This window comes from Triticum urartu, chromosome 7 (genome assembly GCF_003073215.2).
Source record: "Triticum urartu cultivar G1812 chromosome 7, Tu2.1, whole genome shotgun sequence".
Taxonomy (NCBI): Eukaryota; Viridiplantae; Streptophyta; class Magnoliopsida; order Poales; family Poaceae; genus Triticum; species Triticum urartu.
Genome location: NC_053028.1, coordinates 554,699,519 through 554,715,176, shown reverse-complemented (window position 1 = coordinate 554,715,176; position 15,658 = coordinate 554,699,519). Strand labels below are relative to the sequence as shown.

The 15,658-nt window shown below is 46.0% G+C and overlaps 1 protein-coding gene across 1 annotated transcript; it reads right to left on the bottom strand.

The window, feature by feature from the left end:
- Positions 1-7,557: 7,557 nt before the first annotated feature.
- LOC125524076 (subtilisin-like protease SBT5.3) lies at positions 7,558-10,779 on the bottom strand. Its single transcript, XM_048689147.1, has 8 exons — positions 10,521-10,779; positions 10,342-10,439; positions 9,972-10,245; positions 9,251-9,886; positions 8,912-9,160; positions 8,716-8,833; positions 8,407-8,620; positions 7,558-8,314 (listed from the first exon to the last, which is right to left on the bottom strand). Exons 1-8 carry the CDS (start codon positions 10,754-10,756, stop codon positions 7,743-7,745), a joined length of 2,397 nt encoding a protein of 798 aa, XP_048545104.1. The 5' UTR covers positions 10,757-10,779; the 3' UTR covers positions 7,558-7,742.
- Between the last annotated feature and the right edge of the window lie 4,879 nt (positions 10,780-15,658).

Genomic DNA, 15,658 nt, shown 5'->3' with positions numbered 1-15,658 from the left:
CTTTACTATTTTTCAGTCCCAGCCAAATGTTCGGCCATTGTCCAGTCACTGTTCCTGGCATACACTTCACGTGCCCCTGTATCTGTATGGTGTAGAACCCAAGACAAGTCGACTGCAGCTACGAGTAGGGCCCCGTCCCTCCTCATTTCCCAAACATTTCCACCGCAACCATCGGCAACTCTTTCTATTATTAGTGCGTACATGTTCTTTTCTATATCAATAAAACTTTATTTCTCAAATGATAGACATGTCATTTACAAGAAGTTGAGAAATAAAATCAAGAACTGAACTTTCCTAAAAATCAGAAGATCTAGTACTATAGGAGTGGCCAGCCATGCGATCAGCTACCGAGTTGGCTTCACGAAAGCAATGAGAGAACGAAGCCTTTACAAAATCGCAAACCAACTGAGTGCATTCTGCGGCCGTTGCACTCTCCTCGCCGTGATAATCTTCTTGTTTCTGCATAATCTCCACCGCAAAACTAGAATCGGACACAATGTGAGCAAGGGTTGCATCCGATCCTCGCTGCCAAGTAATGACCATACTTGATGGCCAAGATCTCTGCTGAATCAACACTACTCACAAACAGTAACACCCATGGTGCAGCTCGCCAACTCTTTCGATGATTAGTGCGTACGTGTTTGCTCTGTGGAAAGGTACAGCACAATAGGATGAGTGATCTGCAGGCGATATCACTTTATTATCCAACAACTAGCATATCTTGATTATTCTTATATTTTCACAAAGGTGGGGTTGAGCTCGCACTATGTGATGGAGATCGATGTTCCTCTTAACTTCCAGCAACGATGGAAAATAATGCCAGGCTATTTTAAGCACCAGAAGTACATCATATCTGATCCGATCTTTTATCTTTGGCCTCTTTCAACTAAAGGGAACAGGGAGTGCAATCGGGACGCAATATTTTATATGTCTGATTTATGAGAAAAGCTAAACTGAAAACAATACGGTACCTCAGAACAGCTTAGATGATCTGAATCACGTGCGACAGCTCATGCAATAGTGTAGGGGCATCTCCAACGATTATCCTTAAAACCGCCCACGTCCCTTTGGACCGAGTTGTTCAAACATGTTCTGTCATCCAATACGGTACATCATCTGTCCGCAGATCGGTCCGGACGTTCATTTTCTCGCAAACTAGAGGCAAATTTAAAGGGCTTTGCGGAAGTCCGGACACCGGCCATGTAGGACTCTGCCACCCCTGCCCCATTGAAATCCCCCTACCCGTCCCTTTTCTTTCACTCCACTTCTACACCCCCCCCCCCCCCCCCCTCCTTTCCTTTGAACCCTCCTCGTCAGACGCCGCCACTGTACCTATTCGGTCGTCGCCCAGGCATCCTCGGATGTTCACAGACCCCACCCACGTGCCTGCCCGCCTTGAACTATGCTAGTGTCCACCCGGGAATCCCTTTGCAGCCAGGTACCCTCCATAGTACTGTCGACGCCGTCCATGACGGACACCACGCCCGGCGGGTGTTCGGTCAAATGACATTTAGCTTTTTTTTTGAACTTCTTGTTGTTCTCTAGAGAAGCACGATGGTGGGGTACTCGTCCATTGAGGATGAGTTGTTGTGTGATGCGTGGTTGACCGTTTCTGAGGACTTTGTAGGCATGAATAAGGACCGCATCTTTCGAGCCGACGTTTCGGCACTCGCCCTACGACATGCAAGTCATCCTTGAAGGCAATGTGAAGTCTCTAGTGCATCGGTGGTACACCATGCGTGATTCCGTCATGAACTTTTGTGGTGCGATTCACCAAGTGAAGACAAGGTGGCCATTGGGCTCGTCGACAATGGAGATCTTAATTGTTGCTTTCTATTACACTATATATTGGTTAATCCATTCATTCAATCAATGTTGCTCTCTATGTTATATAACTACACGTGTTGCCATGATGTACTGCAGGACTAAGGGCAGCTTGTACTTTTTTTTATGAAGCTTAAGGGACATTTTGTGTGGGACGACATGTGCTGGTTCTGACTCTAGTATGGTTGATTTGGAATAGATGATTTCAAAAAACTTGTTGAACATTCAGTTATCTCGTTGAATTTGAATTATTGTTTTACTAGAGATATTTGCATGCTATTGGTGGTGTGCTATTTTCTCTAATTACTTTGAGTGTTGCCAGCTTGTTTTAGTTAAACGGACAAAACATCGTTTGTTTTATGTAAATTATGTCCGACCTTTGCTAAATTCCATCGTGTTTGATGAAATTTGTTCGGATTGTTAAAATTCAATTTGAAATTTATGTATGAATGTTTGGATGGCCAACTCTCGCATCACTGTCGGTGGACTGGTCCCTATGATCCGTGGATGTAGACGGTGTCCGATTCAAGATGCCCTTACACATGATAGCCCAAAGGGTAGTAGCGGAGCGTGATTCTTGTTGGGCCCTTATGCCCCAGTTCCTGTTGTTTTTGCAACTAGTGCACACACGCTCAACCTTGGGCTTGTCCCATTTACATTTCCTCTTCTTTTTTTTCTCATTCGCGCATACATTTGCATCCTTCTTTTTCTTCCAACGGTTTTGAGAACCATCGTTCCACCGGTTTTTTCTGCGGTGGTTTTTGCTGGTTTTTTCCAGGTGGGGTTTTGTTTGTTCTTTTATTTCAGTTTTCTCTTTTATTTTTAAAATAATCCAAATTCACAAACCTTTTTGAAATTCTTGAACATCTTTTCAAAGTTCCTGAATTTGTTTTCAAATTTGCAAACTTTATTCAAATTAATAATCTTTTTAATTCGTGAAAAAAATCAAAATCATGATTTTTTTAATTCATAAACTTTTGTCTGATTCATGATATTTTTTCAAATTCATGAATGTTTTACAAATTATAAATTTTCCAAATTAATGATTTAAAAAATAAGTAAAAAGGTTCAAAATAAAAAAAATGTCTGGTGCATGTGTAGAGATCGCGAGCTGTCAAAGCTAGCGGTAAGTGCATTTGGTACAGCTAGTGGTCAAAGCTAATGGAGATCGCATGAGTGCTAGTACGCTCAAGAGCGCGTGAACTGCTGTATATGCGAGACCTCCTAGTTTGCCGCTTCAGACGCCAGTTCGCAAAGCTGGCACTCGCAGCAGTCTCGTGTGGGCTGGCCTAGCAAGCGCGCTGGTTCGCTCGCTCGTTCCCTCCATTCGCTCACGCAATGACGCAAGCACAAAGTTCTCGGTTATCTTGAGATTTTACAAAGTTATCGTAGGCGTTTTGTAGTCGACGAAAAGGTCTCCTCTCACTAAACGGATTCGTCGAAAATCCTAAAATAAATCCAAGATAAATACGAGCACTAGGATTTGAATCCTGGTAGGCTGAGAGCCTGAGATTCCACTGTTCACCTAACCATTCAACCGCACGTTGGTTCGTGCCCGCTTGGCTGTTGACTTTAGGGAAAACATGGATCTAAAAAATACTAATTTGAAAATAGTTCAAGAATTTGTAAACAATTCATGAGTTTGAAAAAAGTTCATAGATTTGAAAACCATTCTTGCATTTGAAAAAGTTGGTGGACTTCACGAAATTGAAAAAAGTTTCATGTAGTTGGAAAAAAAGTTCATGAATTTGAGAAAAAAATCATGAGTTCAAAATGTTCACAGATCTGAAAACGTTCAAGGATTTGAAAATTCTGTGGATTTCACCAAATTAAAAAAAGTGCACGACTATAAAAAAGATTCATAAAATTTGAGAGAAGTTTGCGAGTTTGAAAAAACTTCATGGATTTAGAAAACGTTCATGGATTTGAAAAGGTTCACAGATTTGAAAAAAATCACTAATTTGGAAACGGTTCGCTTGTTCTAAAAATGGTTCATAACTTTGGAAAATGTTCACGCATTTTAAAAAACTGTTCATGAATTTATAAAAAATCTGAAAATTTTGAATATTATTCACCCGTTTTAAAAATTATGTGAATAAAAAAACTGAACAATACCTGTCCTAGAAAAAACCTACAGAATCCCGTAAATAGAAAATAAAAAGAACGTAAAAACCAGACAAAGGTGTTGGAAATATGCCCTAGAGGAAATAATAAAATGATTATTATATTTCCTTGTTCATGATAATTGTCTATTATTCATGCTATAATTGTATTATCCGGAAATCGTAATACATGTGTGAATACATAGACCACAATGTGTCCCTAGTGAGCCTCTAGTTGACTAGCTCGTTGATCAACAGATAGTCATGGTTTCCTGGCTATGGACATGGGGATGTCATTGATAACGGGATCACATCATTAGGAGAATGATGTGATAGACAAGACCCAAACCTAAGCATAGCACAAAGATCGTGTAGTTCGTTTGCTGTAGCTTTTCTGGATGTCAAGTATCATTTCCTTAGACCATGAGATTGTGCAACTCCCGGATGCCGTAGGAGTGCCTTGGGTGTGCCAAACGTCACAACGTAACTGGGTGACTATAAAGGTACATTACAGGTATCTCCGAAAGTGTCTATTGGGTTGGCACGAATCGAGACTGGGATTTGTCACTCCGTATGACGAAGAGGTATCTCTGGGCCCACTCGATAATGCATCATCATAATGAGCTCAATGTGATCAAGTGGTTGATCACGGGATCATGCATTACGGTACGAGTAAAGTGACTTGCCGGTAACGAGACTGAACGAGGTATTGGGATACCGACGATCGAGTCTCGGGCAAGTAACGTACCGATTGACAAAGGGAATTGAGTACGGGATTGATTAGGTCCTCGACATCGTGGTTCATCCGATGAGATCATCGAGGAGTATGTGGGAGCCAACATGGGTATCCAGATCCCGCTGTTGGTTATTGACCAGAGAGTCGTCTCGGTCATGTCTGCTTGTCTCCCGAACCCGTAGGGTCTACACACTTAAGGTTCGGTGATGCTAGGGTCGTATAGATATGAGTATGCAGTAATCCGAAAGTTGTTCGGAGTCGCGCATGAGATCCTGGACGTCACGAGAAGTTCCGGAATGGTCCGGAGGTGAATAATTATATATAGAAAGTGTAGTTTCGGCCATCGGGAAAGTTTCGGGGTCACCAGTATTGTACCGGGACCACCGGATGGGTCCCGGGGGTCCACCGAGTGGGGCCACCCATCCCGGAGGGCCCCATGGGCTGAAGTGGGGAGGGGAACCAGCCCATAGTGGGCTGGTGCGTCCCCCCCTTGGGCCCTATGCGCCTAGGGTTGGGAACCCTACGGGAGGGGGCGCCTCCACTTGCCTTGGGGGTTACTCCACCCCCTTGGCCGCCGCCCCCCCTAGGAGATCCCATCTCCTAGGGCCGGAGCACCCCCCTAGGGGGCCTATATAAAGGGGGGAGGGCAGCAACAACTCAAGCCTTGGCGCCTCCCTCTCCCCTGCTACACCTCTCCCTCTCGCAGAAGCTCGGCGAAGCCCTGCTGCGGTGACTGCTGCATCCACCACCACGCCGTCATGCTGCTGGATCTTCATCAACCTCTCCTTCCCCCTTGCTGGATCAAGAAGGAGGAGACGTCACGCTGACCGTACGTGTGTTGAACACGGAGGTGCCATCCGTTCGGCGCTAGGATCTGCGGTGATTTGGATCACGACGAGTACGACTCCCTCATCCCCGTTCTTTGAACGCTTCCGCTCACGATCTACAAAGGTATGTACATGCATCCGATCACTCGTTGCTAGATGAACTCATAGATGGATCTTGGTGAAAACGTAGGAATTTTTTTTGTTTTCTGCAACGTTCCCCAACAAAAGGAACATTCTAGAACGTTCCCAAAACAAGAAAAAACCGACCACTGTTTACCGTGTTGTATGGACCACCCGTTAGCGATTTGATTTTGTGCGATGAGCTAAGTGTGTGGTTAGGAAGGATGGGGGCAGAGGCAGCGGTGGGGGCATGGGCTGGCTGCGGGGATCCGTGCCGGACGCGTGAAGGGAGTGGCGGCGCGTCGACCTGCCGCCCCCCCCCTCTCCCGCGGTCGAGATCGAGCTTCATGGGCAGCTCCTCAACAACGGCTCCTCTCCCGTTGCGCACACACACACAACTCCGTTGTGGCTCCTCTTCACCGTCACCACCGCGGCTCCACACCACCGCGGCACATCCCCGACGCGGCTTCTCCCCACCGCGGCTCCTCCCCATCGCGCGCTCCTTCGCGGCGCGCGCGTCCATCCCCGCTGCGGGTCCTATTCACGGTCATCGCCGCCACAGTCCATCGCTCCTCTGGATGGGGCGGTGAACAGAGGGTGAAGAAAAGCAGAGTGAGAAGGTGGGCAGACGCGGGGCGCATGGGATGGAGAGAAGCGGGGAATAGCCGACGTGGCAAGATGACGCGGGCAAAGATTTGTGCTGCCGTTCATACGGCTACAAGGGCGTGGCAAAATTGAACATGCATTTTGCCGTGGACATTTTTAATCAATTTTTTGTATTATTTCACATTCATGCCAAATTTCTTATCTCATAAAGGTATGACAAAATTGATAAAAATAACACAGCATTTTTTAGAATATGCATTTTCCCGTGGCAATTTTTTTGATCATTTTTGTGTTACTTTTCACACACTTGGAGTATGCATTTTGCCATGGCAATTTTTTGATCATTTTTGTGTTATTTATCACACAAGGCAAGATTTTGACCATTTTAACGCTTTTTGTACACTACATCGCAAAATAGTTATTGCATATGGTCTTTTTGTTAATATTTTATTTTTTTACACAGAGTTTGGGCAATTTTTATATTTTTTTCTTTTTTGTAAAAAGGGGTTTGTTTTGGGCCATAAGAGCAACTCTAGCAGACCCCGCATTTTGCCGACCTGCAAAATGTGTTTGCAGGTCGCACGGGGGCGGTTATGCAGGCCAAAATATTATGCACCTTATTTTCTAATCATGAAAGAAATAAATTTTGACATTAACTTTCTTTGATTGACATATATTAGATGGTTTGGTGGCCCTGATATATATATATATATATATATATATATATATATATATATATATATAAATTGCTTTTGATTTTAATAGAGGTTTGAACTCCAGGTTTATTATTTTAATTTCCAAAATATTAATTAATATTTTATTATAGCTTCCTAATATTATTGGAAGGGTAGCTACTAGTTCTCAAGATATTTTACTAAGAAAAAAAGTTCAACAATTTAACAGACCTTTAATCTACCAATTAGTTTATCTTAGAGTTAATTTTGTGTGGGGAGTTTTGTCCATCCAAAAATCATGAAACTTTTCAGGAAGATTTCTAATATATAGAGGAAGTTATGATAAATGTTCAGGGTTTTCGAAGGACATATAGTAGTGCATTAATTGTCTGGGTGTATTACGAGGTTTAAATTGCCATCATTCTCACATAAAAGAAATGATGCTTATAATATGATTATGCTGCACAATCAATTCATAATTACTAGTACTGCACTAATTTGGACTCCCGATTCGACCTCAAAGCTTCACCTCCTCTTCTCACCCGAATCGACTGACCCAAATTTAAAATTCAGGCAACTTACATATAGCCCACGCACCCGAGAAATGCTTGTCTAAAAAGGAAAAAATGCGCCAGAAAATCACAAAATTAATAAGATCTCATTTCCCATCATCTCGTTGTTATTCAATCGATGGTTACAAAACTGCCAAAGCTTATATTATCCCCTAACGACCAGATTCACCGCCAATCTAATTCATCCTCTCGCTACGTGCTGCTCACCACCGCCTAATAAAACCCTACGTAATCAATCCCAAACAAAAAATCTCGCGACCTCCTAACCCTGATCCCACCCACTACAGCTTGCGCCTCCTGATGGCGAGAGGAGTCCGCACCCGGTGGTTCCCGGGCCCGTCGGACCAGACAATGGCGCCGAACCCGTACCCTCCGGCGCCCTTGGGCGCCGGCACGAAGGGGACCCTCGCCACGAAGCTCACCTGGAACTCCTTCTCCTCGCCGACGGCCGCGAACGCCAGCGTGGCCGGCGTCACGTTCACCTGCACCCCCTCCGGCTCCCGGACGACGGCGGCCGTGTACGTGCTCCTCGGCGCGCCCACGTTCCTGACCCTGCGCCGCACCGTCGTCAGGCCGGCGAGGTCCGGCAGCGTGATGGACGGGTAGTTGAGGTCCCGCACGGCGACGGGAGGGGCCGGGCACGCGTAGCGCGTCTCGTTGAACCTGCCCATCGCCGTCGCGTCGTACCCGAGCGCGCAGAAGAAGTTGAGGTAGTCGCGGTACGAGGCGTCGTAGACGAGGCCCGGGTCCAGCGCGCGCGCCGGGAAGACGTGGCCGGAGCCGTAGCTGAAGGGCGTCGCCGGCTGCAGGAAGGGGTTCAGGATCGGCCGCTGCTCCATGTCTAGGTCCGTCGCTGCATGCACCAGGCAACAACCCAATGAGTCTGGTGAACAGCTCGTCGTGGCAGCGCAGGCACACAGCTGTTGATGCGACGTTGGAGCTCACCGGTGGTCATGATGGCCGACTTGATGGCGGCGGGGCTCCAGTCGGGGTGGAGGGTCTTGACGAGGCCGGCGATGCCGGCTACGTGCGGGCACGACATGGACGTGCCGGACTGGATGGTGAAGTCGACGCGGCGCTCGTCCCAGGGCCGGTCCGAGGGCGACGCCATGCCGCTCCACGGCGCGATGATGGCCACTCCCGGCGCGGTCACGTCCGGCTGCCACCCCAGAGAAAGAGTTCACATCAAGTTGTTCACTTGGATACAAAATGAAAAGAGACCGCGCTTATGATCGATGCGCAAAATCAGGCCACCTTTAGGATCTCCGGGTTGAGGACGTTTGGCCCCACCGACGAGAAGGAGGCCATGACCGGCGCCGGCCTCGCGCCGACGATCGTCGTCGCCTTGGAGATGAAACCGGAAGGAGGAGACCTTGACACGAGCACAAATTAATCCACTCAATAACCCAGCAGAACAACAGCTCAGTAACCGGATCGAGGAGTGGCTTACGGGGTGGACTTGATGTAGGCCAAGAGCGCGAGCCCGTCGGTGTAGTTGATGTGCAGGGCCGGGAGAACGTGCGCGTCGGCGATGACGTTGCTCCCGCCTTCCTCGTCGTTGACGAGGACCATCCCGACCCCTCCGGCTCGGCGCACGGCCTCGCCCTTCTCCATCCTGCGGACGCCTCCTCTCACGCAGCACACCACGATCTTCCCCGTCACCTTGGCCGCGTCCAGGGAGTCCAGCATGCACACCTGACTGCAGCGCGCAAATGAGCGACCTCTACCTCAAGACAAGGCTGTTGTGATGAACTGATGATGGAGCTCGGACGTCGGTGTGGGTGCTTACGCGTCCTCGACCGTCCTACCGGGGGCGACGGCGTCGGTGGCGATGATCAGGGGGTAGAAGCTTTTAGTGCGGAGCGACGCCTCCGACAGGCTCTGCCCTTCCACCCTGGTGCGGTTGAAGACGAGGTAGCCCGGGAAGGCCCTGTCGGTGGTGCTGGCGGCGACGGTGATCACCCACGGCGCGAGGTTGCTGACGGTGCCGAAGTCCGGGCCGTTGTTGGTGGCGGAGCAGACGACGGTGATGCCGGCCTTGGTGGCGTGGAGCGACCCGATGGCCACCGTGTCCTCGAAGAAGTCCTTCTGCTCGCCGCCCACGGACGCCGTGATGACGTGCACCCCGTCGGCGATGGCGGCCTCGAAGGCGGCCAGGATGTCGGCGTCGAAGCACTCCACGTCGTTCACGGGCGGGTTGAAGCAGACGCGGTACGCCGCCACGCGCGCGCGCGGGGAGCCGCCCCTGGCCGTGCCGTTGCCGTAGCCGAAGGCGGCGGCGCCGTTCACCTGGGAGCCGCCCGCCGTGGCCAGCGTGTGCGAGCCGTGGCCGACGTCGTCCCGCGGCGTGTTCAGCCTGTCGGCGGGCGGGTGGCCCGCCTCCTTCGCGTACCCCTTGTTGAAGTAGCGCGCGCCGATGAGCTTGCTGCATGCGCATACAGAATCAGAACAAGATACCGCAGCTGAAATAATAATCCGTAGACGATGAGGCTACGTACGTACGTACGTACCTGTTGCATTTGAACTTGGGGTCGTGCTCGTTCTGGCAGATCCCCTTCCAGGTGTCCGGGATGGGCCCCATCTCGCCGTCGTTGAAGCTCAGGGACTCGGGCCACACGCCGGAGTCGAGGTTCCCGATGATGGTGTCCCCGCCGTACCTGGCCACCTCCCACGCCGACCACTGCGGGACGACGCCGGCCTTCTCGAGCCCCATGAACTCCCACGACCTCGTCGTCTGCATCCTCACGCCGCGGTTCGGGAACACCGACACCACGCCGGGGCGCTCTGAAACACATCGACACGCCGGGATCTGAACTTCTGTCCGGCGCGAATACAACACGACACAAAACATTTACGCATGCAGGAGGACGATTGGCTCACTGGCGATCGCGGCGGCGACGGCGGGCTCGAGGACGGCGGCGAAGCCGTTGATGCTCTTGGTGTAGGAGTAGAAGATGGCGTCGCGCGCCTTCTCCCGGCTGCACGTACGCACGCGTCGATCGGTCAGCCGTGACACACATTTCATGACTGCACAATGCACATGCATGGAGTGCACTTACTCGCCCAGGACGGAGCCGAGGAGGTCGTAGTGCGACTCGGTGGCCAGCGTGGACGCCTCCTCCGCCGAGACGCCGGCGCGATGGGAGTGGGCGCCGAGGTACACGATGTACGACGACGACGGCGGCGGCGGCTTCGTCCCGGCGGCGAGCGCGCAGAGGAGGAAAGAGACCGCGAGTGGGAGGAGAAGCCGGCGTGTGGGCTCAGCGGCCGCTGCCGTGCCGGTCTCCATGGCCATGGGCACGGACGGGAGGGGGTGTCGATCGGTGCGGACAGGAGGCTCGATCGGGGAGGAAGCTGGCTATAAAGGAGGGGAGAGGAGTGGAGGCGGTGTGAGTGAGGGGTTAAGGCGGGAGGACTCTGTCTTACTTGCCGCTCGTAATTCGCGTGGGCGGTTTCGGTTGATCTGCTCCATGGAGGGCGGTTACAGGGACAACTGCCGCCATTGGTGTGCACGAAAGCACTGTAACCGAACCATATGGAGACTAGTCTGATTGGAAAAAAGAAAGAAAAAAAAGGAGGCTAGTCTCTTTTTTTGGCGTGGTAAAACATACTCCTATTTTGCGTAAAAATCAAATATTACAATCCTGATGACATATAAATTCCATTTTAAGTTCGTAGCGCAAGATTTAGCACAAATAGAAACCCGTTAACTCGATAGGTCTTGGACCGAGGAAACAATACAAACCAGTTAACCGATAACCAGAAGAATAAAAAGGGCAATCACACAAAATTCTAATACTTGCGATAAGTCCGATTTTGCCACATCCAATAAACAAATGAGCGTGCATCCAAATTAAAATTAACTTGCACCAAATTTTGTCTCGGTCAATTTATTTTAGAAGAGCAGCCGACCCTATATGCGACCAAAGAAAAAACCCACCAGATACTTGGGTTTAGTTCAAAACATAACAAAAATTGACTTGATACCTAGTAAGAGAAAAGAAAAAAATGTACAAAAATAAAAAATAAACTTTTTAAGCAAGAAAGAATTAAAGGCATTGGTATTACCCTTTAAGAAGAAAGAAAATAAAAAAAGTTTGCATACAACTTACACATAAATTGTGGATTATGCAAGATTAAACATATAATAATGGAATTTCCACAAAAGGAAGTTTTATAAGAAGGAATGAATTCGTGAAATTGGTATTACCCTTAAAGAAGAAATGAATTACAAAAAAATCAAAACAATGAAGTTTCCTAAGAAAAATGAATTAGTGGCATTAGAATTAGCCTTTAAGAAATAAATCTTGCACACAACTTTGCACTAAAATTACACATTTTTTAATATCACAAAGAATAAGTATTGAATAGTGTAATTTTCGCACTCTGGTATAACTTACACACATACTATAGAGTGCTTACGTCTATACTTGAGCATCACTTAACAAAACCAAATATTAAAACAAAACAGAAGCCCAGTAGATACATAGGCTTGGTTTGATAACATAACCGAAACTGAACGATACTTAGTAAGACACAACACAAAAATGAAAATAAATGAACAATGATAAAGAAAAACAAAAAGTAAAGTTTTCTCACGAAGAATGAATTGGTGACATTCCTATTGCCCTTTAAGAAGACAAAAACTAAAAAATAAACAAATATTGACAAAATTTGCACATAATTGACAAACAAATTGCGTCTTCTAACAATATGCAAGAATAAACATATAATAGTGCAATTTTTGCAAAATATAAGTTTTGTAAGAAGGGTTGCATTAGTGGCATTGATATTACTCTTAAAAAGAAAAATATTATAAAAATGTAATCAAATGAATTAGTGGCATTGGTATTATCCTTAAAAGAAGAAATAAAAATTAATCAAAATCAAAATAATGAGGTTTTCCAAGGAATGAATTAGTGAATTTGATATTACCTTTAAGAAGAAAGTAAATTAAAATAAATGATAAAAAATTGGCACACAATTTACATGAAAATTGCTCTTTTCAATAATATGCAAGAATAAGCATGTAACAATAGATTTAAAAAATAAAGTTTCGAATGAATTAGTGGAATTGCTATTACCATTAAAGAAGTATTCGAGAAAAAAATTACCATTAAAGAAGAAAGAAAATGAAATAAGAACTAAAACTAAATCTAAAGAATGAATTTTTCTGAGAAAGCATGAATTAGTAGCTTTGTTCTTAACCTTTGAGAAGAAACAAAAGTAAATAAAGACTAAAAAATCAAAATAATGAAGTTTTCCAAGAAATAATGAATTAATGACATTGATATTACTCCCTCCGTTCCTTAATATGGTCTTTTTAGAGATTTCAACAAGTGACTACATACGGAGAAAAATGAGTAAATCTACACTCTAAAATATGTCTATATACATCTGTATGTGGTGTCTATTTGAAATCTCTAAAAACTTATATTTAGGAATGGAGGGAGTACCTTTTAAGAAGAAATAAAATAAATAATGAAAAAATTTGCACACTATATATAAATAAATATTGCTTTAGTATAATATGCCAGAATAAGCATATAATAGTGTCTTTTTAAAAGAAGTTTCCTATGAAGGAATGAATTAGTGAAATTGGTATTAACATCAAATAAGAAATAAAACTAAAAATAAGTCTAAATGATGGATTTTTCTAAGAAATAACGAATTGATGGCTTTGCTATTACCCTTTGAGAAAAAAGAAAATGAAATAAGAACTAAAACGAAATCAAAATAATGAAGTTTTCTAAGAAACACTGAATTAGTGACATTGGCATTACCTTTTAAGAAGAAAGAAAATAAAAAGTAGTAAAATAAATACTGACAAAATTAGTACACTATTTACACAGAAATTGTGTTTTTTATAATATGCAAAAATAAGCATATAATAGTGGAATTTTCTCACAAAAATAATATCATAAGAAGGAATGAATTAGTGGCATTGCTATTTCCACTAAAGAAGAAAGAAAATGAAATGAAAACTAGAACATAATCAAATAATGAAGTTTTCTAAAAGTAATTAATTAGTGGCTTTGATATTACCCTTTAGGAAGAAACAAAATAAAAACTAAAACAAAATAAAAATAATAAGGTTTATTAAGAAAGAATGAATTAGTGACATTAGTATTACCCTTTAAGAAGAAATAAAATGAAAAAAAATCTAAAACAAACAATGACAAAATGTACACAAAAAATCCACTTTTTAAAAATATGCAAGGATAAGCATATAATAGTGATTTTTTTTGCAAAAAGGAAGTTTCGTAAGACGGAATGAATTAGTGGCTTTGATATTGTCCTTAAATAAGAAATAAAGTAAATACCAACTAAAATAACATTAAAATAATGAAGTATTATAAGAAACAATGAATTAGTGGCATTGGTATTACCCTTTAAGAAGAAATAAAATGAAGAAAAACTTTGTACTGAAATTACACTTCTAGTATGCAAGAATAATCATACAATAGTGCAATTTCCAATTATATTTTATTGTATTTGTGTGTATATATTTACACTCACCCAACATCCCAAAAATACCCCCACGCACAAAAAAGATTGACTAACAAAGAAAAAAAAACAGAGGATTAACAAATAAAACCACAAAAGAACAATTGTAGAGAAGGGAGGGCTGAATTGCACGGGTGATAGGCTTCAACCCGTTAAGAGCAACTCTTGCAGACCCCGCATCCCGCCCCGGCCCGCAAAATAACTGCCAAATTGTGGGTCGGGGCGGGAAAACATGCCCGATCAGACACCGCATCCTGCCTTGGCCCACAAATATTTTTGCGGGGCGCGGCAAATCTTCTCCCTCAACCTCTATTTTCACGGGCTGGGAGGCCAACCTGAGCTCAACTCCTATCTGCAGCGAGATTTGGCGGGAGGGACATTTCCGCGCGCCCTTTCCTGCTCGCCCCACCCTCTGCCACCATTGCCCAGCCTCCGCACGCTCCAGTGCTTCCTCCGCGGCCGTCCCTCGCCGCCATGGACGACCCCATGCTGTCCCCCGTCACCATCGAGGTCGCGCACGCTCCTTCCCCACGGGCGGATCTCGTCGCCGGCCATGTTGGCCCTGCCGCCGTCGCCCAAGCAAACGCCGCGCCTGCCCGCAAGCGGCAGAGCAACGTGGTCGTGCAGGGGGACTGCCCCCGCCGCGATGGCCTGCGCTCGGGCGCCAACGCGACAATGCGATCCCGGCCGGCGGCGGAGAAGGTCGGCAAGGTCGCGGGCTTAAAGCGGAGGAAGATTCCGGCTACAAAGAAGCCACCTTCTTCATCGTCTCACTCCATCCCCCCGCAAGGAGGTGCTCCGGCGATGCCATTCAACAGTGCCGCTCCCCCCGCAAGCGAGGTGTTCGACGAAATGGCCGGAAGGTACGCGTCTTCGGTCATGGCGATTTCCTTTCATTTTTCGCCATTATCCTCGATAGCTCGTGACTTGTTATTGTTCGCTATAGCGGTGGTTCAAACAATGCAACAACCGAGTTCGTGAACTTGTTGGACACGAATGCGGTTGACATTGATCAAGCGCCGTTCGCCGCATTCGACTACAATGAAACAGAGGGCGGCGTGGATGATCATGGTTGTGAGGATGAATTGGAGGAGATCGAAGCGGAAGCGTATGAGCAATCGCAAACAAAAACTGGGAAAAGCAAAAGATCGAAGAACTACACGATCTTGGAAGATCAAGCTTTGATCAAAGCATGGAGTGTGGTGTCTCTTGATGCATGCACGGGAACTTCTCAGACCGCCAAGAGATAATGGAAAAGGATCGAAGATCAATACTTCCGCATTATGGCAAAGCATCCCAATAGGACTCCACGCACATTTCGGTCGCTTCAAGGGCGTTGGAAGAATATCAAACCAATGTGCAGCTGTTGGGCAGCTTGCTTGGAGCAAGTACGCAATGCACCTCCAAGTGACACCGTGGAGTCCGACTATGTGAGTTTGTTTTTCCTTTCTTCAAGTTGTGCATCATCATATTTGCATCATGGGAAATGATTGCATCACTTTGTTCATATTTTGCAGGACAAGATTGCTCAACATAGATACAAGGACATGGAAGCTTCAGAAGGCAAATTCTTCAAACTAGAGCATTGTTGGGAGTTGCTCCAAAAGTGCGAGAAGTGGAAGTTTATCGACAAAGAGTCCCCACCAAAGAGAGGCTCACTTATAAACATGGATGAAGGAGGATGATGATG